General features: G+C 49.3%; 10 protein-coding genes across 10 annotated transcripts; 5 read left to right on the forward strand and 5 right to left on the reverse strand.

The window, feature by feature from the left end:
* Nucleotides 1-360: 360 nt before the first annotated feature.
* RHO25_006976 (uncharacterized protein) lies at nucleotides 361-831 on the forward strand (the record flags this gene model as incomplete). Its single annotated transcript, XM_065602864.1, has 1 exon — nucleotides 361-831. One exon carries the CDS (start codon nucleotides 361-363, stop codon nucleotides 829-831), a length of 471 nt encoding a protein of 156 aa, XP_065458936.1.
* Nucleotides 832-1,472: 641 nt separating this feature from the next.
* Nucleotides 1,473-2,051, reverse strand: RHO25_006977 (uncharacterized protein; the record flags this gene model as incomplete). Its single annotated transcript, XM_023597769.2, has 2 exons — nucleotides 1,473-1,834; nucleotides 1,901-2,051. 2 exons carry the CDS (start codon nucleotides 2,049-2,051, stop codon nucleotides 1,473-1,475), a joined length of 513 nt encoding a protein of 170 aa, XP_023452994.1.
* Nucleotides 2,052-2,463: 412 nt separating this feature from the next.
* RHO25_006978 (uncharacterized protein) lies at nucleotides 2,464-3,367 on the forward strand (the record flags this gene model as incomplete). The annotated part of the gene is made up of 2 exons (XM_023597770.1): nucleotides 2,464-2,582; nucleotides 2,644-3,367. 2 exons carry the CDS (start codon nucleotides 2,464-2,466, stop codon nucleotides 3,365-3,367), a joined length of 843 nt encoding a protein of 280 aa, XP_023452993.1.
* Nucleotides 3,368-3,519: 152 nt separating this feature from the next.
* RHO25_006979 (uncharacterized protein) lies at nucleotides 3,520-5,241 on the forward strand (the record flags this gene model as incomplete). The annotated part of the gene is made up of 4 exons (XM_065602865.1): nucleotides 3,520-3,556; nucleotides 3,610-4,005; nucleotides 4,074-5,143; nucleotides 5,194-5,241. 4 exons carry the CDS (start codon nucleotides 3,520-3,522, stop codon nucleotides 5,239-5,241), a joined length of 1,551 nt encoding a protein of 516 aa, XP_065458937.1.
* A 19-nt stretch (nucleotides 5,242-5,260) lies between these two features.
* On the reverse strand, nucleotides 5,261-6,025 carry RHO25_006980 (uncharacterized protein; the record flags this gene model as incomplete). The annotated part of the gene is made up of 2 exons (XM_023597771.1): nucleotides 5,261-5,846; nucleotides 5,925-6,025. 2 exons carry the CDS (start codon nucleotides 6,023-6,025, stop codon nucleotides 5,261-5,263), a joined length of 687 nt encoding a protein of 228 aa, XP_023453037.1.
* A 521-nt stretch (nucleotides 6,026-6,546) lies between these two features.
* RHO25_006981 (uncharacterized protein) lies at nucleotides 6,547-8,545 on the forward strand (the record flags this gene model as incomplete). The annotated part of the gene is made up of 2 exons (XM_023597772.2): nucleotides 6,547-6,953; nucleotides 7,024-8,545. The coding sequence occupies 2 exons, from the start codon at nucleotides 6,547-6,549 to the stop codon at nucleotides 8,543-8,545; spliced, it is 1,929 nt and encodes a 642-aa protein (XP_023452995.1).
* A 3,450-nt stretch (nucleotides 8,546-11,995) lies between these two features.
* Nucleotides 11,996-13,666, reverse strand: RHO25_006982 (uncharacterized protein; the record flags this gene model as incomplete). The annotated part of the gene is made up of 2 exons (XM_065602866.1): nucleotides 11,996-13,411; nucleotides 13,484-13,666. 2 exons carry the CDS (start codon nucleotides 13,664-13,666, stop codon nucleotides 11,996-11,998), a joined length of 1,599 nt encoding a protein of 532 aa, XP_065458938.1.
* A 356-nt stretch (nucleotides 13,667-14,022) lies between these two features.
* On the reverse strand, nucleotides 14,023-15,583 carry RHO25_006983 (uncharacterized protein; the record flags this gene model as incomplete). The annotated part of the gene is made up of 2 exons (XM_023597773.1): nucleotides 14,023-14,079; nucleotides 14,141-15,583. The coding sequence occupies 2 exons, from the start codon at nucleotides 15,581-15,583 to the stop codon at nucleotides 14,023-14,025; spliced, it is 1,500 nt and encodes a 499-aa protein (XP_023452997.1).
* A 718-nt stretch (nucleotides 15,584-16,301) lies between these two features.
* On the reverse strand, nucleotides 16,302-17,926 carry RHO25_006984 (uncharacterized protein; the record flags this gene model as incomplete). Its single annotated transcript, XM_023597774.1, has 4 exons — nucleotides 16,302-17,143; nucleotides 17,193-17,325; nucleotides 17,374-17,568; nucleotides 17,630-17,926. The coding sequence occupies 4 exons, from the start codon at nucleotides 17,924-17,926 to the stop codon at nucleotides 16,302-16,304; spliced, it is 1,467 nt and encodes a 488-aa protein (XP_023452996.1).
* Nucleotides 17,927-18,816: 890 nt separating this feature from the next.
* On the forward strand, nucleotides 18,817-20,607 carry RHO25_006985 (uncharacterized protein; the record flags this gene model as incomplete). Its single annotated transcript, XM_023597775.2, has 4 exons — nucleotides 18,817-19,549; nucleotides 19,604-20,046; nucleotides 20,101-20,168; nucleotides 20,223-20,607. The coding sequence occupies 4 exons, from the start codon at nucleotides 18,817-18,819 to the stop codon at nucleotides 20,605-20,607; spliced, it is 1,629 nt and encodes a 542-aa protein (XP_023452985.2).
* Between the last annotated feature and the right edge of the window lie 4,787 nt (nucleotides 20,608-25,394).

Raw genomic sequence — 25,394 nt, forward strand, 5'->3', positions numbered from 1 at the left:
CGAGGATCAGAAACGGGAACACGTGCGTCGCCTGCACGAGAGAAATGGTTTAGGAAGGACCGTCCGCTCGCTCCCATGTCTGCTAGGTCAGAATCATCCTTGCGATCTCGGCGCTTCAGTAGTAGACTACACTGCAAAGCATCTGCATATATAAACCATACGCCCGCCATGTCCCCGCACGTTTCTCTTTCCTTCTTTTTCTCTCATCCTCCATATAACTCACCCTGACCACTCGACCAGAATCATCGAAGTCCTATCATTGCTGCCGTGTCCCACCTCCAATCCCAACAGAGCAAAATAAACAACAGCCAAATCTCGGACCCCTCATCTCGCACAAAACCTGCCGAAGCTCCCACAACCATGGCCAATAACAACAACAAGACCAAAGCCCAAGTCTACCAACCTCCAACTCCCCTCGGCTCCCTCTTCCACTCCCTCGGCGTCTCCCACAGCGTCCGTATCCCCCTCTCCAAAACCACCACCTGGATCACAACCTCCGGCCAACCAGGTTTCCACCTCGACAAAAACGAACTCGTCACAGGTCCATTATCTTCTTCTTCTTCAACACCTTCCCATCGCGAGCAAATCTCCGCGTGCTTCAACTGCGTGGAATCCGCGCTCAAAGCGGCAGGTGTAGAACAAGGTTTGGCGGCTGTGCATAAGATGACGGTGTTTTTGCTGGATATGAAAGATGATGGGCTTGTGTCGGAGGTTTGGAGGGAGAGGATGCCGGAGCATCGGCCGACTTGGATTACGATTGGGGCGGCGGAGTTGGCGCTTCCGGGGATGGTGGTGGAGATGATGGCTGATGCGGTGGTTTGGGATGAGTAGGATATGTGGATTGGCTGGGGTTTGATTTTCCAAGACAATAAGAGTCGTTTGTTCATTCAGTGTGGGCACTTATCTTCCTACGTTACCGATGCTTGAGAGATCTTGAGCAGGCTGGGATTCATTTGGGCTATCACGCAGCATCTAATAGAGTCCAGTCATCGATACGTTGCACATCAACATCCACTCGGAAGGCATTAGGATCTTCTTCAATATCAAGTCCTTTCGCATGCGCTGCATTCTATATCTATATACGCAGGTGTTTCTTCAAGAATGCGTACAATCGAGGCAATTCCACGTCATCTTCCAGATCGAATGTATGGTCCGCACCAATCAGGCGATCATACATGACTTCATAACCGAGCCCAAGCATTGCGCCAACGACTTCGTCAGAATGTGTAACTGGCACGGATCGATCCGCGTCTCCATGAACCACATAGGTCGGAGGCATCGATCGGGTTTGAAGGTTCTTGCAGATGCGATACGTATCGTCTCCCGGTCGAAGTCGAAGAAGTTCGGGCAGCAGCGCTTCCTGGATTACGTAGAAGTAGAGTTGCTGTCGTGGTGACTCACTGTGATTATTGGCGATTGCGGGCGCTTGCGGATCCAGATGTTCTGCAACTGAATCGCGAGCCACGGGGCCTTCATCCCAAGGATGAGGTTGGGGATTGGTGTAGAAGGATGACAGCAAGATCCGTCACGGGATAGATGGCAATGATGGCGAGAGGTTTGGGTTCGACGTATAAGCCTGCGAGTAGTGCCAGGTAGCCACCTGCTGAACTCCCCGTGACAGCAAGGCGAGTGGTGTCCAGGATTCCAGGTTTGATGTGGGAGATCAATGATGTTCGGACAAACGTGATGCAATCCGTCACATCTGCCAAAATGTCATCCATTCCCACCTGGGGTGCAAGGCGATAGTCTGCAGTGACCAAGGCGTATCCCAACCTGGACGCATTGCGAAGTTGGTGGGGTGCGGCAGTCTCACGATGGCCTTGAACGAGGCCTCCTAATGACACACGGCGTCAATCATGTGATCTACAGATGTCTCGACAACGAGATGTGCTTCACATACCGATGTGGAACCAGAGCACCACTGGAAGGCCTCGTGCCCCGCGAGGATAAATGACGTCCAGGTGTAGCTCCAGTTCGTCCACTCGCTTGTAGACAATGGTCTGTACCACCTGATCTGACATGCGGTGGTAGTGTGGCGAGGTGGTCGCCATGTTTGTGACCGGACTTCGCGGCGGTTTGCCATCCCAGGAAGGTCTTGTGGGATGCGAAAGCACTTGTTATGGGACCGCCGCCGTGGAGCTGCCATACGGAGATACGAAGGGACCAGGCCGGGTGCGAGCTGCGATTATTACCCGATCGGGAAAGACCGCCCAGGCTGCGCAGGTCCGCTGCGAGTACTGCTCTTTTCGGAAACGTAGCAGCGCAGACGTTCTTGGTGCAAGCTGATCGGCATTATCAGATTCAGGCGAAGCTCAGATGGCCGTGCGAATGGGAAACACATATCAGACTGACATTCAAGCAAAAAAGCGATCACTCAACTCTGGTGCAATCGCTTTCTTCTCGTCCCTCCTGACATTGAATCCCTGATCGCCTTATAACCAGGCATCCGCAACTTCATTCGATATGGCCGCCGGGGAGAACGAACAGAGTGGCACGGGTGCCAACGGTAGCCAGCCCACAGTATCACCCTCATTTGCGGCGAATCTCAAGGGAAAGACGGGCATTGTGACTGGGTCTGCCAGGTATGTGAGGCAGCGGCGGTGGGAGAGATGCGTGACAGGAACTGATGTGCTACATTTGCAGAGGGATCGGCGCCGGGATCGCTATCGAGCTGGGCAGACGAGGTGCAAGCGTGGTGGTGAACTACACCAGCGCCACGTCCGAGGCCAAGGCAGCAGCAGTCGTTGCGGAGATCCAGAAGGCGGGAAGCAAAGCAGTGGCGGTGCAAGGCAGTGTCGTGCACGCCGCAGATCGCAGCAAGCTTGTCGATGCGGCGCTCGCGCTGAGCTCCACGGCGCACATCGACCTGCTGGTGCACAACGCGGCCAATGGCGACGACCGCTTGCTGGCCAACGTGGACGAGGCCTTCTTCGACGAGCTGGTGTCGGTGAACCTGCGGGGGCCACTTTTTCTCACGCAGGCCGTGGTGCCGCACATGGCGCGCGGCGGCAGGATCGTGCTGATCAGTTCCGCGGCGGCGCGGATGGGGGTGGCGGAGACGACGGTGTATGCGGCGACCAAGGCGGGCAATGAGGCGTTCGCGCGCGTGTGGGCGACGGAGCTGGGCCAGTCGCAGGGCATCACCGTCAACTGCGTCAATCCGGGCCCGATTGCGACGGACGGGTACTACAGCAGCACGCCCGAGTTCATCGACTCGATGCAGCCCATGATCGAGAGCACGCCGGCGGAAGCGCGCGTCGGCGAGGTGCGAGACATTGCGCCGCTGGTGAGCTTTTTGTGCTCGGAAGAGAGCCGATGGGTCACGGGCAGTGTCGTGAGCGGCAGCGGTGGCCTGTTGATATTTTGACGCGTCGTCGTGGGAGTGTATGTAGTTCGATGTATGGAGTCGGAAATGACCAGCAAGAGTTGCGCCCCGCGCTTCTTGGCACGGCGGATGCTATATATCCCGTTCCGGATTGCCGACGCGATTGCGAGCACCACACTCTTCTCCTCCATCTCATGCCAGCGCCAGCGCCATCGCGAGGCGCGCGCAAGAGTACGTCCGCGCAGCATGGCAATGCCAGTCTTGACTAATCTGTGATGTTACAGATCCCGCATGCGCCGTGTGTCGCGCCAAGTGTCGCAAGTGTGACCGGAAGCGGCCCACGTGTGGTCGATGCGTGGAGCATGGCGTGCGGTGTGAATATCCACCGCGCTTCCAATTCCACTTCCATCATGTCCGCCAGCCGTCGTCAACAACTGACGAAGGCAGCACCGCCGTGGCGGAGGAGGTGGCGGAGGAGGAAGAGGAGCAGCAGCAGCAGCAGCAGCAGCAGCAGCAGCACGAGTGGGCAGTGCACGACGCATCGCCGCACGACCTGATCTACACGCCGTCGACGCACGACGAGAGCAACACGATCGACGAGACGAGCGTCGCCTCCCCTCAAGATGTCCGTATGCAGCATGTGCTCAGCCTGCCGGGCACACATGAGCTGCTGCGTTACTGTGCGTATGCCTTGGCGTCCCCCGCCCCCGCCGCTGCCGTAGTACAGGCAGGAGTAACGGCGAGATAGTCGACGAGCGCGTGTGCGAAGACCTCGCCATCGCGCCGCCGCCGCTGGCCAACCCTTTCCGCGTGCACGTCGTACCGCTGGCCTACACCCACGTCGGCGTGCTCGAGGCCGTGCTGGGCCTGACCATCTGCCACACGCGCAAGTCGTGTCTGCCCGGCGCTGATCTGACGCGCATGCTGGAGCACCGCCTCTCCGCCATCCAGACCCTGTCGTCGCTGTTCGCCAAGAACGACGTCGGCGGCCTGAGCCCGACCGAGGAGAACGAGATGCTGGTGACGGCGCTGCTGCTGGTCTTGCACGACATGTGCGAGTCGGGAATTTCCACCCACGGCGCTCACCTGACCGGCGTCGCCCCCTACTGCAACACCCTCGTCGCGCGTGGACCCGCCGCTCCGCACTCGACCACGTCCTTCGTGCTCACCGCGCTGGCCTGGCTGGACATGCTGCGCGGCTTCAGCGGCGCCGAAAAGCTCGCCCACCACGACGCCGTCCGTCAAGCCACGCGCGACACCGCCGACTTCACCCTCGACATCCTGACCGGCTGTCCCGTGCGCATCTTTCGTCGTATCGGCAAGCTGTTGCAGACGGGCAACGCCTTCCTGGCCGAAATCGCCAGTCGAGCCGACTTGGTCACCGCCGCCGACGAGACGGAGCGCTTCCTCCGCGCCTGGGAGCCCGACGACGAGGTCTATCCCACCCAACACCCGGAATGGCGACTCGTCGCCCAGGCCTGGCGCCATGTTGCCCTCATCCGCACCATGCGCTTTCCTGACCCCTTCGAGCACCCATGCACCGACGACCGCTTCCGCACATCCGTAGCCGAGATTCTGGACGCATGTGCCCGCGTCCCACGCGGCACCACCTTTCACAAACGCCTCCTGTTTCCTCTCTTCATTGCCGGCACCGAGACCGAATCTCCTCACCTGCAAGACTACGTGCGCATGCAGTTGGCTGAAATCGCCAACGCATCCGCATTCACCCAGGACGCCATGTGGACCATCCTCAATGCCACCTGGAAAGAAAGGGAGCAAAACACCCAACACTGGGCCAATGTGCCTTGGATGGAATATGTATGTTGGCCTGCCCTATGTCATCATTCCTGCTGACCCGACACGTACAGACCTGCTCCACCCTTCTGCAACGCCAACATGACTATCTATTCTTCTGACGTGGATCGACGGAACATTTCAGCATCCATTCGCCTGGCTGTGAATGGGATCCAAAGCACGCACTTTCCTCACCACTCTCGCGGGAGACCCCATTGCCACGCTCCAGGCAGGAATATCTTTGGTCACGATCGAGCCTGCAGCAATCGTGCAGCCGTCACCGATTGTCACGCCAGGCAAGATGACCACGTGTCCTCCGATCCAGCAGTCGTTCCCGATGGTCACCGGCTTCGCGAATTCGATGTCGTCCCTTCGACTCTGTACTTCGGTCTCGTGGGTTGCGGCGAAGATGGATACACCGGGACCTACCATGACTCGGTCCCCGATCGTGACCAAACCACAGTCGATGATCGTCAGCCGGAACGCGCCATAGAAGCGATCCCCGATACTGATGTTGCACCCGTAGTCGAAGGCGAAAGGAGGCTCGATATACGCCCCTTTGCCAATGTGCCCCAATATCTGACCAAGATCCTGCTCGCGCTGTGCTTCCAACTTTTCTTGTGCATCTGCACTTTCCACATCCGTGGGGAAATAGTGGTTGTATTTGTGCTGCCAGGCACGAGCGTGGAAGCGAGCTTTCTTCATCTCTGGCACAAACGAGTCATATCTGCAAGGCAGCGAGCCGGTCAGCGAGCGACTCAAGGATATGTGTTTTCATGTCTACGACCCGATTGCACACACATACAGCATGCCAGATATCATGCGTTCATACTGCTCGCACCATGGAACATGATTGCGTTGCTTCGCCAATGCCAGTTGAGCCTGGTTCTTCTGTGTCGCAGCCATGACCAGTTCGCGATCGTGATAGTACAATGAAGGGCTTTCGAGGGTGATTGTGCAGCAAGCGATGCCGATGTCAAACTTGGTGTTCCACCGAGCGAGCTGCTCACGCTTTTTGGCATCCCAGGGCGTCCGGCTGGATCTTCACACAATATCCAGTTGGCGTGCCCCGCGACGGAGATACAAGACCGAAAACGGCAATACTCTCAACTTGTCCCGCGCGACGCGCAAGTGACCTATGCTCCACCATGGATATCGGCTTGTACTGCTTCTTTGGGCGATCCCGCTTTTCCCGACTTCCCGTGCTTCTGCATCGTTTGGCAGCTTGCGGAGTTCAATTGCTCCTCACACGGATCTGGGCCCAGCTTCATCATTGTCATGGTATCGGAGTTCAACATGCAATCCTCACAGTATACATATTACAAGTCATCCAGCATGCAGACATGGGCCATCGTCTTCTTCCCCCTTTCGCCTTCTATCACTCATACAGGAAGACGCGGTTCCCCCATCAGTGATCATCTCTCATCATGTCTCCACCTGCACTTTTGGGAGGGCAGCACCCACTCGACCCCATCACAGAAAATGAAGTCCGACAAGCGGCGGACATCCTCCGCCAAAATCTGAAGAAGAAATCTGGAGAGATACACTTCAAGTTCATCGATGTCGCAGAGGCTCCCAAAGCGGAGATGCTTCGATACTATGAAAATAACAACACACAAGTCGATCGAAGAGCACGCATCTACTTCCATGTGCGACCTTCTCCGAATCTACGCAAGGCATTCGTCAACATCACTACTCAAACAGTACTGTCCGACGAGGAATTGCCGGATGCGCAGGGTCCGGTGGACTGGTTGGAGTTTGATGCCGTACAAAAGGCATGCAATGCGCACCCATTGGTGAAAGCGGAAGTCGAAAAGCTTTGTCTACCATCAGGGTGAGTTTGTATCCCTCTTCAGCGACGCACGAGAGTATCACGCGGGACTCACACAGCTCACTATTCGCAGAGCAAAGGTCATCAATGACCCATGGGCATACGGAACCGATGACGCCAAAGAGCGACGCCGCTTGTTCCAATGCTACATGTACATTGTTTTGACCGACGACCCCGAAGCCAATCACTACTCGCTTCCAGCACCTTTTGCACCCATCTTCGATGCGCACACGTTGGAACTCGTCGATTTGGAGCGTCTGCCTGTGGGCACGGGCTCTGAGCTCGAACAAGAAACCGCGCCTTGGGATCCTATCGCTGCAGTGGAATATAGTGCTCGAAGCCTGGGACAAGATTCATTCCGCAAAGATCTCAAGCCCCTTGTCATCACTCAGCCACAAGGGCCGTCTTTTGAGGTCAACAACCGTCACGTATCGTGGCAGAAATGGTCGCTGCAGCTCGGTTGGACTGTTAGAGAAGGACCTGTTCTCCATGACGTGCGATATGATGGCCGGCCGCTTTTCTACCGCGTCTCCATGAGTGAAATGACAGTACCTTATGGCGACCCTCGTTCTCCATATCATCGAAAGCAGGCGTTCGATCTGGGCGACTCTGGCTTCGGTCTTACATCCAACAGCTTGAAGCTTGGTTGCGATTGTCTCGGCCACATTAAGTATTTCGATGGTGTGCTGACCTCGGGCAATGGAGAACCAGTGCGAGTGCCCAATGTCGTCTGCATGCATGAAGTCGATCAGGGGATTGGTTGGAAACACACCAATGTGCGCAATGGTTGCTCGACGGTCGTGAGGGACCGACAACTCGTCATTCAATGCACTGCGACTGTGGCCAATTACGAATACATCCTCGCTTTCATCCTTGACCAGGCTGCGAATCTCCACATCGAAGTCAAGGCTACCGGAATCGTGAGCACCATGCCCATTCGCAAGGGCCTGCACGTCCCTTGGGGCACAACCGTCGCTCCAGGTGTCCTGGCCGCGAACCATCAGCATCTCTTCTGTGTGCGCATCGACCCTAACCTCAATGGACAGAAGAACACCATCCAATACGACGATTGCGAAGCTGTGGTTAACGAACCGGACATCGATCCTTTCGGCTGCGCATTCCGTGTGCGCAGCACACCTATCACGCAACCTGGCGGCTACGACCTCGACCTCACCAAATCCCGAACATACAAAATCATCAACCCTTCCCATATCAATCGCATATCCGGCAAACCCGTGGGCTACAAACTCCACCCCGTCCCTTCCCAAATGATGATGATGGGCCCGCACACTTTCAACCTCCGACGCGGTATTTTCACCTCGAAGCCCATCTGGGTGACGAAATACCGTGACGACGAGCTCTGGGCTGCGGGCGAGTTTACGAATCAAAGTCGAGAGGATACGGGGCTTGCGATCTGGGCAAAGAGAGATGAAGGGACGGTCGATGAGGATGTGGTGCTGTGGCATACGTTTGGTGTCACGCATGTTACAAGGCCGGAGGATTTCCCTGTTATGCCGAGTGAGAAGATGACGGTCATGTTGAAACCTACGAGCTTTTTTGAGGTTTGTCCTTCGAATGATGTGCCGAGGTCGTGAAGGGATGGTGCATGCTCGGCTTTGTCTTGTTCCTTGCGGCGGTGGTTTGTAGTATACTTGGAATTGGAGAATGAGTGGTCTACAGCGAACGGCTCCGCGGACTTCCAGCTGGAGTGATTCGATACGCGTTTTCGTATTGTGCAAGGCGCCTTTGCAAGGATGGGTCGTCAGCAGCCTCTGTCCTGCCTCCAGGTGTTCCTTTCGGGCCCCTGGGGTATAAAATCTGAAGCAGAGTCAGCAAAGTGGTGCGCCAACTCGGTTCTCGGGCATCAATTTGTTCGAAGTACGGCATGCTGCTATAGTCAGCTCTAACGGCTGAGAATCCTGCCGATTAGTTCAATTTGAGCGAAATGCCCTAAGCGGTGCTGTTCACAATCGATACCAACTAGCAACCCATGATGATTTTTTGATTTACGATGCACAACACATAATGAAATGAATATGAACGATCTCAAGTTGCTGATATTAATGACTGGCTTGCATCATCATCTGCGGATCGTCTTTTTCTTTCGATTGAATACGGCCATCGATACACAGATCGTTTCCTGTGCGGCCTTCCGGAGGAAACAACAAGTTTGAATGCCTCTAGTCCTGCTCGTATGTATGACATACGAAGGCGGTACTGCTTGACGCACTTATACGCACAATGCAAGGCACGAAGAAGAATAAAGTTTCAAATCGAGGCGTCGGGATTGGCCTCTTAGGGCTTCAGTCTGGAACTTATATATCACCCGTATAGATGACTGTACCACACGCATTCAGAAAGCATCACGAACTGATTCAGCTTGTTGCTGAATCACACGCAGAACATCGTACCCATGAACAGAGTTTCAGAACCTGGGATGACACTCTGAGGGCTATAGCTCCACATCCCATCAGTCCGATGCACACCGTATTCCAATCTCCGCGCGTAGAAACATAACAATTCGTGGGATCCAACGACCTAAGCCCTAAGAAGACCCATCGTGAAGGCAAGATGTGACAGCTTTGAGAGATATACATGTCATATGTTCATCGGGGCACATCATCTACTAACAACGTACTTCAAGGCTGTTAACCTAGTAGGGCTCAGCAGCAACATGGTGTGTTTGTGAACACAGTAAGCACAGGAGCAGACCGTCTGAGAAGAATATGTACGAGAATGTCCTAAGAATGTATTCGAAATACGAGTGCTCAGCTAAGACGCTCAATGCGTACTGCGATCTGCTGCTGCACGCCCCTGCTGGATGTTCATCAACATGAGCGCGCCATATACAGTGTCGTGCAATAGAACATATATAAAACAGCAAGTTCCACTCCTCCAGTGTCATTCCACTGCTGCACCATCTAATCTTCTCTGCTCCTACCACAATCTACTTCGATATCACCATGAAGGTCACACTTGGAGCACCTGCATTTTTGTTCGCAACCATGGCACTTGCCGACCAAGTCCAGCTACAAATCACGGCAAACTGTCAGCACACGAACTTCAAAGTCAACTGGTTTCCCGACGACAAACCTCAGTGTGTCGTTCTGCGCAATGCCCTCGCGAACCCATTCCAAATGGGGTCTACGACCTATAAGAGTGTATGCTGCTCTTATTCGTGGAACGGGAACCGTCAAACCGAGTTCAAATGCACGTACAATCCAAGAGTCATAGAGGATATTCACAACCGGGCCGATTGTCTCGCTGGACATGAGTTGGCGGGCTGTATTGGTATCACCCGCTCGTCCACACCCAGTCAAACCTTTGACGACAGAGTTCTGGCTTGTTAGGTGGGCGTGCACACAACTGCACGATATCAGCACAAGCGTTCATGGCTCGACAGGTGCCAGTGACTAGATAGTTCGGAGTCGATGCTCAGAGAAGATGCTTGCTACGAACAACGGCCGTTCATCGATCGCGTGTACGATGCGATGCGTATGAATTGGCGTTCCAATTGCGGACGAGCGATGCGGAAAGTATTTCGGGAAAGACCATCAAGTTCAAACAGGTCGCAAATGGAGTTCTCACTAGACAAAGATGTTTGCTTTTCAAATTATGCTCACTCATGCCTGCTTCCAATTCTCTCCGATGTTTTCTCTCCAACCATGCCCTGAAGTGAAACTTGCGAGACGCAGCACTGTTTTTGGAAAGAAGGCAGTCGGCTGCGTCGTTGGCGTCGCTAGTCTTCGTTTCGGTTCTCATCCTCTGTGATTCGCGCCCGAGGGACGCCTTCGGCGAGAAGTGTCTCCCAAACAGAGTGAAATATCGGCAGGACCTCAATTGCCAACCTGTGCAATCATCATGGCATCGGATGACGAGAGGTGAGTCTTGAGCCTGTGAAACCTGGCGGAGGATATGTTCGGACTGGATGAGTTCCCTGCGGTTGCCTTGGCGACCATCAGATCACCTTCAAGCTACTGAAGTGGACTTCAAGACACTGTGACAATGTCGGCAAATGGCATCAGCCTGCTGTTGTCAAGAACAGCTCCCCATAATTCTCACAACAGAGGATTACGTTTGGACCACTTTCGCCGGACCGAGTAGGAAGAGCTTTGCTTGGGTTTGTTTTGGTCCATGATGTGACAGCTAGCTGGCGTGCAAGGCTGTATAGAGGCACCCAACGCTCATGTACGATCGTTTCTGTGGCCCTCCATCTCAGTCTCTCCAGTCAATTCCGATTTGTTGGTTGTAGCGGGCCAAACATCGGGATGTTGTGGGGCTGGAGTTCGTGGGAGACCCCGAAGTGGCCGCTAGGTAAACACCGACCTAGTAAGCTTAGACCCCGATCGGAATGCCCGATGGCCTTCCCCCGCAGGCGTATGTCTTGCTCTCAATCTTCTTTTCGCACATGATCGCTCGCGCTCGTAGCACCCCTGCACCAACTGGTTTCGCTGCTGCACCCTGTCGCACAGCTCTGGCCCTTGGTCGGATCCTCCAGCACCCGCTCAACAACTGTCGTAGCCACCGTGCTGCCTCTGACCATCCCGATCAGTCAATACTCGAATGGAAGGGAGCCAGGTCCAAGGCGTGATGCTCACCCGCCAAGGAGCGAGCAGAGTGATCGGAGTGATCACGCCAAGACAAGGTTCTGCGCAGATGCGGCTCTTCACCAGTGGACAGGAGCTTCGTGCTCGACTTAACACAACTCTTACGAGATTGAGCTTTCAGAACGGCCTCTGAGATCCCGCAACGAGATTTTCAACGATCTATACTTCCAGGCTAACCTCTATATCAAGTTAGGGTGAGATTTAGCTAGGTGTACGCTGCTCCAAGATGTTCACTGACATCCACGAGTCCAACTTCAGGTTGTATCCTTGATCACTCATGATGGAGGGTATGGAAGCGGCTGCTCTATTGACTCGTAAGCCTCGGACACCGGGAAATGCTCTTTCTTAGTGTACGGCCGGTCAGGGACGAAAGGGGATGGCAAATCTATCTACAGTATAGAAAGCTACCATACTGGGGGCGGTATACATTGTCTAGGGTCAATCTTCTTCCGCTAGTAGTCGCGATGCGTCGTCAATGCCCGCAGGGATGTCGATACAGATGTAGAATATAATGCCCACCGCTACCGCGATAGCATTAGGTATCATAGGAAAGCGCAAGTTGCCCGTTCGGTCCTGAATCACCCCCTGAACAAGAGGATTGATCCATCCTGTCGCCAGATCCAGAGTTATATCAAGCCCGAAGAACAGTGCCTCGGAGTCTCGTGGAATGATAGAGGCATATAAGGTTCGGTTGAGCGCGCGCAACGCACTGCCCGAGCTCATGAACAGAACAATGCAAACCCAGAACTCTGCCTGATGTTTGTAGCCGATGGGAATGTTGTCGCTAACACCTAGACATCCCCACGTAATGGCCAAAAGCTGGACGCCTAAGAAGCAATACGCCCAGAATTTAATGCCCATACTCAATTTCGGAAAGGCAAACATCCAGGCCAGGGATCCCAAGGAAGCGAAAAGCGGGATTGCAAAGGACCAGACGGTATACACTCCACTCCCCGAATCTAGCCCGGAAGTCTCCAGGAAGAGAGGGCCAAGAAGGCGCAGAAAATTGGAGTAGCCTGTGTTCCACAGCAGCGTGCCGATACACATTATGAACGTGTTCGGGTATCTCCGTACCGAACCCAGCAATTTGATCCAGTTCGTGAATGGCAGGAGGATGCGGTTGGATCCAACAGACCGTTTTGCTCCGGTAACTTGGGGGAGGAGGTAGTGACCCAAGGCAGCAAATGCAATGGTCGTGCATCCTGCGACCGTGATCGCCAGCAAGTAGTTGAAGTATCCTGCAGTGATCGCTGAACCACCCGTATATGTGATGATGACGCCGACGAGTAGACCAGTGAGCGATCCCACATTGCTTGCAACAAGACCTAGCACCGACACTCTTGTCCCCTTGGTCCACACCGTGTTTGGCTCGCTTCCATCATTTCCAGGCCTGTCGTCTCCTCTGAACCACCCGACAGCGCGCATGAAAAGTGGAATGTACGAAGCGATGATCACAGTGTAAACTCCACCCACTGCAGTCACGGCAACAAACAGTCCAGCCATGGCCTCTAGATCCTGGAAGGACCCACCAGATAGCCCTGCAAAGGGAAGGACAAGTGTTCCAAACACATAGATCGATGTCATGAGCGCTAGTTTGCGGTTGTTGGCATGGTCAGCAACTCCAGCGGTGAGGATGGAGATGACGCCCTCGCAGGCCCGACTGATGGCTTGTAGGTAGAGATTGTAGCTGTTGTAATTGATCTCTCCGGTTCCGAAACGCACGACGCACTGAATGCCGTTCATGCTGCGACGGGGACACGGACGGTCTGTTCCCGGAATATGACCAAGTCGGTTGGCTGCAGATTGGATGCTGGCCGTCACGTAGCGGTTGATCATGCCATTTGTCGGTCCGGTCTGAATAATAGCACTCCATGGTCAGCAAAATTGTATACAGGAGAATGGAAGATCTCTTCTATGAACACTGACCGAAAAACAAAGTGCCAACCATCCCCAGAGAGCTCTACGTGAACCGAGACTCGTCTGTTGAGAGCTTCGGTCTTCCGTTTGTGAATGAGCGTGTCTCTCTTCCCTCTGCTGCTCCTGCTCCTCCTCTTGTTCTTCTTCTGGATGCACTTGAGCTATGGCACATGGCTTGTGTGGCTCATTCATGGCTCTGTTGGCGGGAGTACGGAAGTATGGAGGTGGAAAGACTACGATCAAGAAGCACACCAACTGTATTTCGGAAAGTCGTTTCGTAGCAGTATCCTGACAGCAGCTATGTACTTTCAGTAAAGCGGATATTTGCTCGTGCCAACCTCTGGTCTTCAAAGACCCAACTTGCCCGAATCACTTGCGACATTAGCACCGGGCCCGCGGCCCCCTTAGCCCCGTCGATAGTGGAGAGATATTGAGGGAGTTTCTCAAGACCCGTACGATTATCCTTGAATGTGCTCAATTGGCGAATGCACATTCAGCTAGTCAAGCCTTGGCGTCTCGCGCTCAAATTACTTGGTGCAACAACCGATTCACTGGCGTCTATGCTCAAACTTCAGCCTAAGCCCTCTCGGGGCAAGAGGCCCGGCCTGAACAATGTTAGTAGCTGCGTATACTATGACAAAGCGTCTGCGCAGTCTGCAAACTTACCGGTGTCATACGATCGGGCCATAGGGGATCAAGTTCCCACCGAAGATGCCGCACTAATGTGTACAATGTCACCTTGAGCTGCAACACCGCAAATCGCTCGCCTAAACATGCTCGCCGTCCACCATGAAAAGTGATGAATTCTGCTCGAGCCCTGCGTCGTCGATAGGACTTTTGTACATCATCCGCGGTGTCACCCCATCGATTGGGCAGAAACTCTTCTGCGTTCGGACCCCAAGTCACTGGATTTCGGTTGGTCGCATAGGCATTGTAACCAAGATACATTCCTTGAGGGACCACAGTGTCCTCGCCCAGCACAAATGGCGTCGTGGCCAGTCGATTGATGAGCTGACCGATTGGTGGCAAAAGCCGCAGGCTCTCATAGACGCAAGCCGTCAGATACGGCATGTTCCTGAGCTGCTCTTCGTCGGGTCTGTTATTTCCTGCAGTCATAACTTCTGAGTGTAGTCGTTCCTGAATTTCGGGTTGTTTGGCAAGTAAATATAGAGCAGATAGGATTGCGAGCTGAGGATTTTCTTGCCCGGCCACAAAGAGAACAGTCACATTGTCTCGAAGCTGTTGATGGGTGATTCGCTGTTGTTTCCAAGCATGGACAAGTCGACACCCAACGTCCTTGTGTCCTTTCTCCTCTGGGCGGTTCTCGTCCGACCTCTCGAGCCACGTTTCAGCCAACATACACACGAGATGGTCCGTAAATCGAGCAGCGTCCCGGCGTGCTTTCTCTCGGCTTGGAAACCCACATTTGTCGAGAGAGGGGAAACTCATGAAAACAGGGCGAAAGATCTGCCCCTTGACTTTGCTCTGCATCTGACTAAGTCGGACGACTTTTTCGTGATTCATGTCAAAGTCGAGGTGCATGAGCCCTCGTACCAGGTTTGCGATCGTGTACCTCTGCAGTGGTTCTTGGACGGACAGCGGTCTTTGAGTCTGCTTGAAATTTTCCAATAGCGAGGAAGCGTTCTCGTAGATGGGATCCATGGACCATCCTTCCTGAAGTCCAGGTTTCATGATCTCTTGATAAAGCCTCCACACTTCTCCATGACTTGAGATGATGTTATCGCCCAAGAAGTTGGCGAGCACGCTGCCTGGAATCTTCTTCTGATTGCCACTCTTCTGGTATTGGTCTTCGTTCTTGAAGACATGTGCTAAGAAGGCCGGTCTTTCGACCAGAACGTTCCACTGCGAGCCGAAAAATATCTTTATTGCTCCATGCTGATGTAGCAGGTCGCGAACGTATGTGTTGTAGATAACTTGCTGATCGACATCTCTGAACAGTGGTAGCAGCGAAACCCAGAAAGGAACTGCTGGGATATGTTTAGGCTCTTTTGGAGGCTGCAGAAACAGGTAGAATAGCAAGCAAGTTATTGCCGCCATAATCAGGATCACTTGCGGGAGCACAGTAGGAATGAGTGAAAGTAACGTCATTTTAGCAAGATGAAGTCAATGTTGGAACTGAAGACGAATGGAGAGATTTTATATATCCTATTAGCGTGCGGAGACTTCACACTGAGTGCGACTTGAAGCTACACAACTACCTGGCTTCGATTCCAATCTTACGGTGCCAACATACATACTCGGCTCTGCGCTACAGCCTCAAATGTCAAGTACCATGCCACTTGCTAACATTACCGAAAACCACAACTGCTTTAGCATCATCTATAATCTCCACGAATGCATTTTCTCTTGACTACGGCTATTCGGAACATACCCATCTTTCCCACGTCCGCATCAGAGCGCACGATAGAGTACCTATGCGTCTGGCTCAGGTATGCTTGGAGACAGATGCTTGAGAACGTTTTAGCCTTGGCTTAATATCCGAGGGCAGTCGGATGTAGACGCCCTTAGGACCGTGATGCTGACAGGGAAAAGAGACCCCGACTGATAAGCACGCGCAAACACCGATGGTCCAGGGCGACTCTACTCGTCTGAGGTAGTTTGAGAATACCAAGACACCAACAGTTCTTGGCCTCTCTGTGCTTTCTACTTCTGCTGAGTAAAGGATCCGAGCTTTTGTATGACGCGCTGTAGAGAGACGCGGTCTGAATTTTCGCGACAAGACGATCGGACGGAACGACATTGTCCAGCTCTAGATCGGAAACTTCTGACTAAGCACTGCATGTCCATGAGCCGCCTGACCTAAAATCTAGGGTGAGGGTTTTCTCTTCGCTCGCCAGTACGGGCTTCGAACTCTTAGCAACAAGACCGCGCTTCCCACCACAAATAGATCCAAGATACCAATACCTGAGAAGAACCATCCTATCCCCATATTTCGCGTCAAAGAAGGAGTCAATAGAGCAGCAATAGCAGCCGCAGGATTACGAAGCATGTTTCCCAACGCAAAAGCCCCAGCTGCTTGTTGTTGCACGCATTCCGTCAGAAATGCTGTTGAAGACACAAAGACCCAGCTCATACCGAAACCGACCAAGAATGTACTGACCAGAACCGCCGCCGGATGATATTCTCGCTCAATGAACCATCCATACATAAGTGTCCCTGAAGCACAGAGAATGACTCCCCATATCTGGTCGATCAGCCGGGTCTCAGGAGGGATCTCGTCTTCGGACGATGATTTGACCAGGTGTTTGCGCCGCGCATCGTTGGCTCTTCCACCCACGAGAGAGCCAATAATGAGTGCTGCGCCCACAGCCAGGTATGACGCACCAACAGCAGCCGAATTCCAACCATATACATCCTGAAGGGTTCTTGGAAGGTCGACGGCAATGCAGAAATACGTTGCATAGAGAATTGCAGTGTTGAAAGACACGATTCCGATCGGCGGATAGCTGAACAATCTCCAATATCCCATCAAGGTCGGACGTGGCGGCGGAGGACCCTGTTCCTCAAGCGGTGCAGTTGCCATCGAGAAACGAGGCGGCCAGATCAACCAAGACTTTTCAGCGTTGATTCGACTATTTCCGACACGACACCTGAGGGTCTCAGGAAGTGCTAGGCCCACGACTGCCCACAGTGCGAAACCTGAGAGTGCTGCGGTAACGTTAGCATACATGTTGCCACATGGTTGGCACTAGCGTACCCAGAAATCCGAAAATCCATCTCCACGAGGTTCCAGCTAAAGCACCTCCTATTACAGGCCCAATAATTGGTCCTATCTGTGGCCCAAGCAAGAAATGAGACATAGCTTTGCCACGACTTGCTGGTTCCGTTATCTGCGGATGTTGTTAGTACTGGGCTGCAGATTGGATGTGGTGGCATACGTCTGCTACAGTTCCAGCTCCCATTGATACAACCGCAGCAGAGCCGAAGGCTTGTAGGATACGCAAAAAGACAAGTGCTCCGAAATCGGCAGGTACAGCAGCAGTGAGTACGTTGGCTATAATGTATATAGCCAAGGAGATGATGTATAGAGGACGTCGGCCTTTATAATCAGAAAAGCTGGTCCAGAACAAGGGCTAGACAAGACTGGTTAGAGTAACTATTCCTCCGGCTCTGTTGATGATGTGTCCGACTTACTGCGAAGGCAAATACAATCATGAACAAAGAGACTGTAGCATTTATTGCGGTTGGTCCCACTCCGAAGGCTTGTTGAAGGACTGGTAGTGCAGGTAGATAGATATTCCCGGCGAGTGGTCCCAAGGCACCAGCAACTGTCACGATGGTAAGGATACATCTTCGTCGATTCGAGCTCAAGGCGCAGTATGGATCTTTCAATGACGCTGGGCGGCTTGTTGTCGTGGTAAGTGTGACATTGCCGGTCGTCACCTCTGCAGGAGGAAGGTCGTTTGCTCCCTGAGCTGCTCCTGCACTCATGTTTGCTTGCCGATTCGAAGGTGGAACTACTAGAAATTTGGTGGGTGGGAACTTAATGTGATGTCCGGCAAAATATCAGGAGCAGAACTCTACGAATATTGACAGCTGAATACCGATGCGAACACTATATACAGCGTCTAGAGCAGCGTACAAAGATTCTGAGTGACCAAGGTTGCTCCGTGCCAGGATACCGCAGATATTCCGAAGCCATATGCAACGCTAATCATAGAGTGACCATGGACACTGCTAGTGACGCAAAGCGTTTCGGAGGGAGCGAGTGTAGCGGCTTGGTTGCGCGAGTTTGTTCACATTTTCTGAGTGAATTTCCCCTAGCGACACCGGTTCTCGGCCACTCTCGGCCCTCAGAATGCGAATTCAGGGAGAGAGGTAGACGCGTTTTGATGGCCGGGCTCGCAATTTCGGGGTTTCATGGCTTGATCTAGTGAAGAGTGCAAAGGAAAGTGTGACAACCTAACATGTTTCCTAAGCGAGTTTGCGCGCCAAATGCACAGGCTGGCCCAGGATGGTAGCACTACTCACTTCCTGCAAGTACTCTACCTGCGCTGCAGGTGGTCCGTGCCGCAGTAGCACGGACTGCGACAGCTCAAGCTACGGACATTAGATCGTACTGTCGGACGCCTTTCCATCGTTACAATAGCACCACATGACTAGCGTACTCTCCTTTCACAGTCTAGCTTTCTCGGCTGTAGCTATGTATATCCAACCTCATCCGTGCTTAAGTGCGACGTTCGTCTCTGAACAGCGTGCTCTGCGTGCTGAAAGCAAAGCAAAGTCTTCTCTATTCACTCAAAGATCGTCCAATTACAATCTCGGCTTAGATTCTCCTACAATCGTCTGCAACGAACTTCTAAGTCAATCTCACCACAACCATGGAGAGACTCCCGATGAATGGTAGCTCAGTATACGACCGTCTTGTCACTATCTACTCTCGTCGTCACGACGGTTATGTGGTGCACTGCACGAATGAAGCCTTGCGAGCGAACTGGCCAACATTTCGAGCTCTTACATCTCTCGCCACTCCACACAGAACGGCCAAAATCTTTTCCTTACCATTTGCCGCCTGTAGTGGCAGTGCTGCATCTGGCACATCTCCGTCCTTCGCAAGGGCCAAACTCTTGGAACGGCAACACAATGGAAGTCTCATATGCGGAATTATAGTCAGAGCAAACGCCTTTGATAGCTTTGATGATCTGGACGAATACTTTATGGATCTAATTCTTCGATCTACTCATATCGGGATACCATTACAAGAGATGACATCGAACTACCAGACCAATGACAGAATTGTGGATGAGATCGTTGATCTATTCGATATCACCATTCGAAACCTAACACCTGATGATCAGTGGACAGCTACCGGCCGGGGATATTTCTCTCGACGTGTCGAGCACTTCACAAGGCACGGCATGAAACTTGAATTTGCCCTGCCTGCATTTCCGTGCAAGTCATCCAATCCGAACAAAGTCGGAGGCAATCTGCCAGATTTGGCCGAGGCCATTGCTTTGACTACTTTGCACAAGTTTGTCATAGACATTGAGCGCTTGTACGCTCCAGGAGCGACTGTGCTGATAGTGAGTGACGGCCATGTGTTTAGCGATTGTAGTAAGCTACCACCATCATTACGCATTCGACCAACGGCACTGACTAAAGCCGTAGTTGGTGTGGACGACGATACGGTCGATAACTACGGCAAGCATCTCTCTATGATGAATGATGCTCTCAGCACAGCTTTTCTCGACGATGGCAGGCAACGTGTATGTCTACGTTCGCTCCCCGAGATGCTCCAAGCGAGCTGGGATAATCTCCAAGGTCCACTATCGGCGCAGCAGCTGGCCCTAGACTCAATCACTCACCACATCGGACAAGTCGGAATCAACGATAATGCTGAGCTATGCCGTCGTCTATTAATGCAAGGGTTCAAAGCCAACACGCATAAGCTTCGATCATCTATAGCTAGCCACGATCCTGCCATGTTGAGGCTATATCGAGGATTTTCTCGATTTATGCTGGAAGACCTCGAGAACAACAAATACACCCAACACCTCAGTAAGAGTCAACGCCGTAAGCTCTCGTCCAAGGTCGCTTTTGAGATGATTGAGGTAAAAAGTCATCCACATCTCTCAATTCATTATTTGGCTGACAAACGCCTGTAGAGAAATCAAGCATACTCCAACCTCGTAGAGGTGGTGCTCCCAAATTATATCCGGCTTTCCATTCATGCGTAAACGAGGTCCACCATGCTCCCGAATGAGGCCATCGCTGACAAACATACCAGTCACAACAATGCAGGACCCAAGTTCGGTATCAATCTGATGAGCCGCCAAGTTCGAGCTACGAACAGCCTGCCTCCAGACGGATCCCGACCTGAATCCTGCGATTTGCTCCATGTACCTACCCCTTGGCACGGCTGCATCGTGGAAGTAGCCGGCCATGATCACCTATACTTAGCAAAGGCGGAGCAAGTACGAGCAGCAGTACACGACAACAAGATACTCGCTGCATGGGTTGTGCCAAAGATGGGGAGTGCTATGATAGGTGCAACCCGACGCAAGAACATGCAGGTACCAGATAAAATTATCGAACACTTGTCGGACTCAGGTGCATGGCCTACTGCCGCATATTTCATTGCGATCCCTACAGATATGCAATATCGCATCTAGAGGGCTTAGACCATGCTTCGAAGCGTAGATAGACATTTGAGGCGCTGGGGGCCAGTAGATGACTGCCTTACCTAGGGCAAGAAAAATTGTTACACTGTGAATCGTCCGTGAATCGCTGTACCAATATTGGAGCTATTTTAACAATATCCTTGAACGCATGAATACTTACAACTCGGAGCCCGAAGTGCTCCCACGCTCGCCTATTTTGACATGCTGCATCGGGAATCGGAAAAGCTTCAACGTTACCGCAGGGAGGCTACAGTGCATCAGAGCAGCATATATGCTCCGCTGACTTTTGCTGCGGTGAGCATGCAGCCCAAATACTGCAGGCGTGCAACCACAACTAGAGTAGCTCGTATAGCAGGCGGGGTTTTGTAGTGCGCGGCCGTATTGGTGACACTGCTTACTGGTGCTTGGAATGCGCACGGAATAGATTGACCAGCTGAAAGGTATCATTCGCTACTTCTCATGCGTTGTTGTCCCATTTGCAGGTTTGTGAGCACTAGGAAAAAATGAGGGAAAGGTTCGATTTTAGTTGCACCGTCCGTGGATCGGTGTGGACCCATTAGGTGCACGTCCTACAGAGACGATGGCTCAAACAACCTTGCAACAAGCCAAACGCATTCTGAGGACTGTACGAGAATAGCATGACGCCCGGTTCGGCATTGGCACCGAAAAAAAAGAGTTACCTCTCCACTACCAACAGGACCGTCGGTCCCAACTGAAGAGCAATGCATTGTACGTGAATCGAACAACTGCGTATGACTTAATGTGACTTAGGTTTGCGCAGCGTCGGCCTTTCCATGAATGCTTCAGAAAGGTGTACGGCGATCATCTAGCCACGCAATCTCCTTGCGCTGTACGCTGTACGGAAGCCGTATGAGGATTTGTAAGCACCTTTACCATCGATCACAGACTGGTAGTAGCCGCCTTTCTTACTCCTTCCTCGCCCTCTTCGATCCACTTTCTGAAGTCCTTATTGAAGTCGTTGTTCGACTTCTCCACCCAGGACTTGGCCCCTGACATCCTGGCAATGAAATTATCGCCCATCAAGAAAGCTAGCGGCCCGCCAAATTCTTCTCCGTGATGGAGAATCGTGTTTCCTGGGGAGGAGCTGTCGGGTTCAAACGTCCAATAGTGCTCGCCATTAATGTACCCCAACGACGCAGTCCATGCTATCCGTCGAGGCGAGTTTTCACGTACGGTGCACACGACTTTGCCGTTGCTAAAGACGTAGTCAAGTCTATCGCCGGGGACTAGGTCAAGTGGGGATTTGGACGGATCTTGGGGTGTTAAGGATTGCATTAATAACGGCTTGTAGATTTGTAACGAGGCGAAGTCGAGGAACTATTTAGGATGTAGTCAGTCAGCTTGGAAGATAATACGTATCTCAAAAATTGTACGCTTCCGTCGATTAGACGTATAGATAAGGATAGGGTTGTTTGACTTACTTTTGCTCGAACAATTTCTGGCGGCGTAGCGATTTCAACTTGCGTGTCGATAATAGGTCCTATTATCGTCTAACTATAAGACGGCAGGTTAAAGGTTTCTACCCTACTATAGTATAAGTAGGATAGTATACTAAGAACTATCTAAGAATAGATAGAAGATAGAAGTAGAAATAGGAAAGTATATTTATAACTAGGTAGCTATATATTATAGCTCGCCGAGCTAGCTAAGCTAGTCGAGTAGGCGCTTAGTAAGATGCCGCTCTTCGAGTAGAGTTATATACTATATATATAATTTAAGTAAGAGTCGCTAGATTACTTTATATAGAGTCGGTACGTTTTAAGGCTACTTTTAAGATTACTATAGAGTATATAGAGTAAAGATAGTCTTAGTACTTAGTATTATTACTCGGCGTAGGAGTCGAGTAATTAAAGAATAGGAATTCTTTAGGATTTATAGAGACTATATTATCTATATATCCTTTTATTTTAGTAAGCAAAAATAAGCGATATAAGTATTATATAGAGTAGTAAACTAAAAACAAGTTAAGTATTAATCTAGGAATAAAGCGAAAAATAAATTCGACTTATATATTACCTATAAATAGCTAATAGAATATTAGTCTTACTATATATTACTTAATACTTATAATATAGAGCCTATAATAAAACCTTCGACGCTAATTCTTAAATAGTAATAGATTTCCTATCCGAGAGAGAATATTATAAATTATATAACGCTACGATATAAGCTACCGAACGGCTCTATAGACTTTTAGCTAGAGCGATTCGATTATAATAACTAATATATTATATAGTCTCTTTATATTCTCTAGAGTATACTAGATTAGCGATTTTTTTTAGTACCTCGTATTATCGCTCTATATATTAGTTAGTATTAAATTATATTCTCGTAGGTACTCGTCGAATAGATATAATATAGTAGAAGTAGAAATAATAAGTAGGAACTAACCGAGTTAATTATATTAGTTAGTTTTAGGTTATATCTTACTCCTAAGATAAGTATTAGCTAGGTTATATAACCTAGTACTATATAACCTATATTACCTAACTCTAATCCCTAAAGTATTTCTTAGAATATCTAACTAGACTATACTTTCTAATACTCCTACTTAGGCTAGATAGTCTTCTACTTATATTCCTATATTTAAATCTATCTCTAAATTATAATAAGTTATTAGGTACTATAGTTATATAGTTAGAGCTATATACCTAATCTATCTTAGTTTAACTCCTTAGCCTAGTATCGTATATCTTATAGTAACGTTATTACTAGAGTATATACCTTTTGTTTCTCCTCTAGGCTTTTCCCTTTTAGACTATATATAGATTCCTAGATCCTAATTACTTATTATATATAGCAAGCTACTTCTCCTATAGTATAACTCCTAGGCTTAGTTTTATATATCCTATAATATCTCTAATACTATAGTATATATCTTTTATTAATTATCCTAAAGTCTAGAGTTTAATCTATAGTTAGAGTATAAATCTTTTGCCTTTCTCTATATAAGCTAGAGTTGTCTTATAAACTCCTAAAACTATAGCCTATTCTTTAGTTTAGTTAGACTATTAGTAACTATCTCTTTTATTAGAATATATTCTATTATAACCTTCCTCTACTACTAGAGATATCTAATATAGTTATATATAATATTAATATATTTAGATCTCTTATAGGTATATATATCCTTAATAAGAGTTAAAGCTACCTAATTATCTCCTATAATTTATACTAGCTTTAGTTCTCTTACTATATTAGGATATACTTTTATAGTTAGTTAGAATAGGTATTCTCCTACTAACTCTATATAGTCTATCTCCCTTAATAGTACTACTAGGAACTAAGATTACTTTATATATAGATTTATAGCTATATACTTAGCTTCTATTATTAATATTATAATAGACTTTTGCTTCCTACTTATCTAAGAAACTAGAGCTCTATAAAGAAAGAAGATACTTCTAAGGATTAAGACTCTATCTACTTTATCTATTATATAGTTAGAGTCTAAATATCCTATTAGGCTTCCTCTATTTCTTCTAAATATTAGTTCTAAGTCTTAGAATAACTTTAAGTATCTTACTAGTTTCTTTAGAGCTTATATATACCTCTTAGTTAGATCTAAGATATATAAGCTTAACCTTCTAAGAGAGAAAGTAATATCTAGTCTTATTATAACTATAGGCTATATCTAGGTACTAGTTTAGCTTTAGTACTCTATCTTATTCTCTCTCTTATTATATAAGCCTATTAGTTTTAAACTATTATAACTATCTATTAGTAAGAGAGTTAGGTTAGCTATCTCCTTAGTTATTCCTAGCTTTATAAGGTTCTTCTAGATAAAGTATTCTTAATTAAGCTTTAAAGTTCTAGCTTATCTATCTTTTATTAACCTTATTCTAAGGATTTTCTCTAGTTCTCTAAGATCTTTAATCTTAAATACTTTGCCTAGCTATTTCTTAAACTAAAGTATATCTTCTAGCTTTAGTACTATAATTAGAATATTATCTATATAGGTTAGGATTAGAATATTCCTTTCCTAGTAGATAAGAAGGTATAGGTCTACTTCTAATTATATAAACCTAATCTATTTTAACTTTAAGATATAGAGTTTATTCTAGTCTCTTACTACTTACTTTAGTCTATATAAGCTTCTTAGGATTTATAGAACTATATTAGGTAGAATCTTAACTCCTAGTAGTAGAATTATAAAGATTTCTTCTTAAAGTTTACTCTTAGTAAATATATTATTTATATCTACTTAGTAGAGTTCTAGATCCTTCTTATAAACTATAGCTATAAATACTCTTAAAGTATTATACCTAACTATTAGTATAAAGGTCTCTTAGAAATTAACTCTAAACTTCTAAAAGAAACTTCTTATAACTAGTCTTACTTTAAACTTCTTAATAGCTCTACTAATTAATCTCTTTATATTAAATACCTACTTAGATATAAAAAAGTTTGCTCCTTTAAGTAGAACTACCTCTATTTAAGTATTATTACTTCTTAATATAGTTAGTTCCTTTTAGATTATATCTTTCTATATATATTTCTATTTAAGATTCTAAATTGCCTTTTTATAGAACTTTAGAATAGGTACCTCTTATTTCTATATAGAGACTTAAGGAGTAATTACTATAAATATAGACTTCTAAACTTCTAATAGAGCTTCCTAAATCTACTTCTATTCTTAGCTATAGACTTAGCTAAGGAATACTTTATAATACTTAGTACTAGGCTCCTCCTTCTATCTATATTCTCTCTATCTCTTCTAAAGTACTTATCTTATTACTATACTATAAGCTTTTAGC

This window comes from Cercospora beticola, chromosome 4 (genome assembly GCF_033473495.1).
Source record: "Cercospora beticola chromosome 4, complete sequence".
Lineage (NCBI taxonomy): Eukaryota > Fungi > Ascomycota > Dothideomycetes > Mycosphaerellales > Mycosphaerellaceae > Cercospora > Cercospora beticola.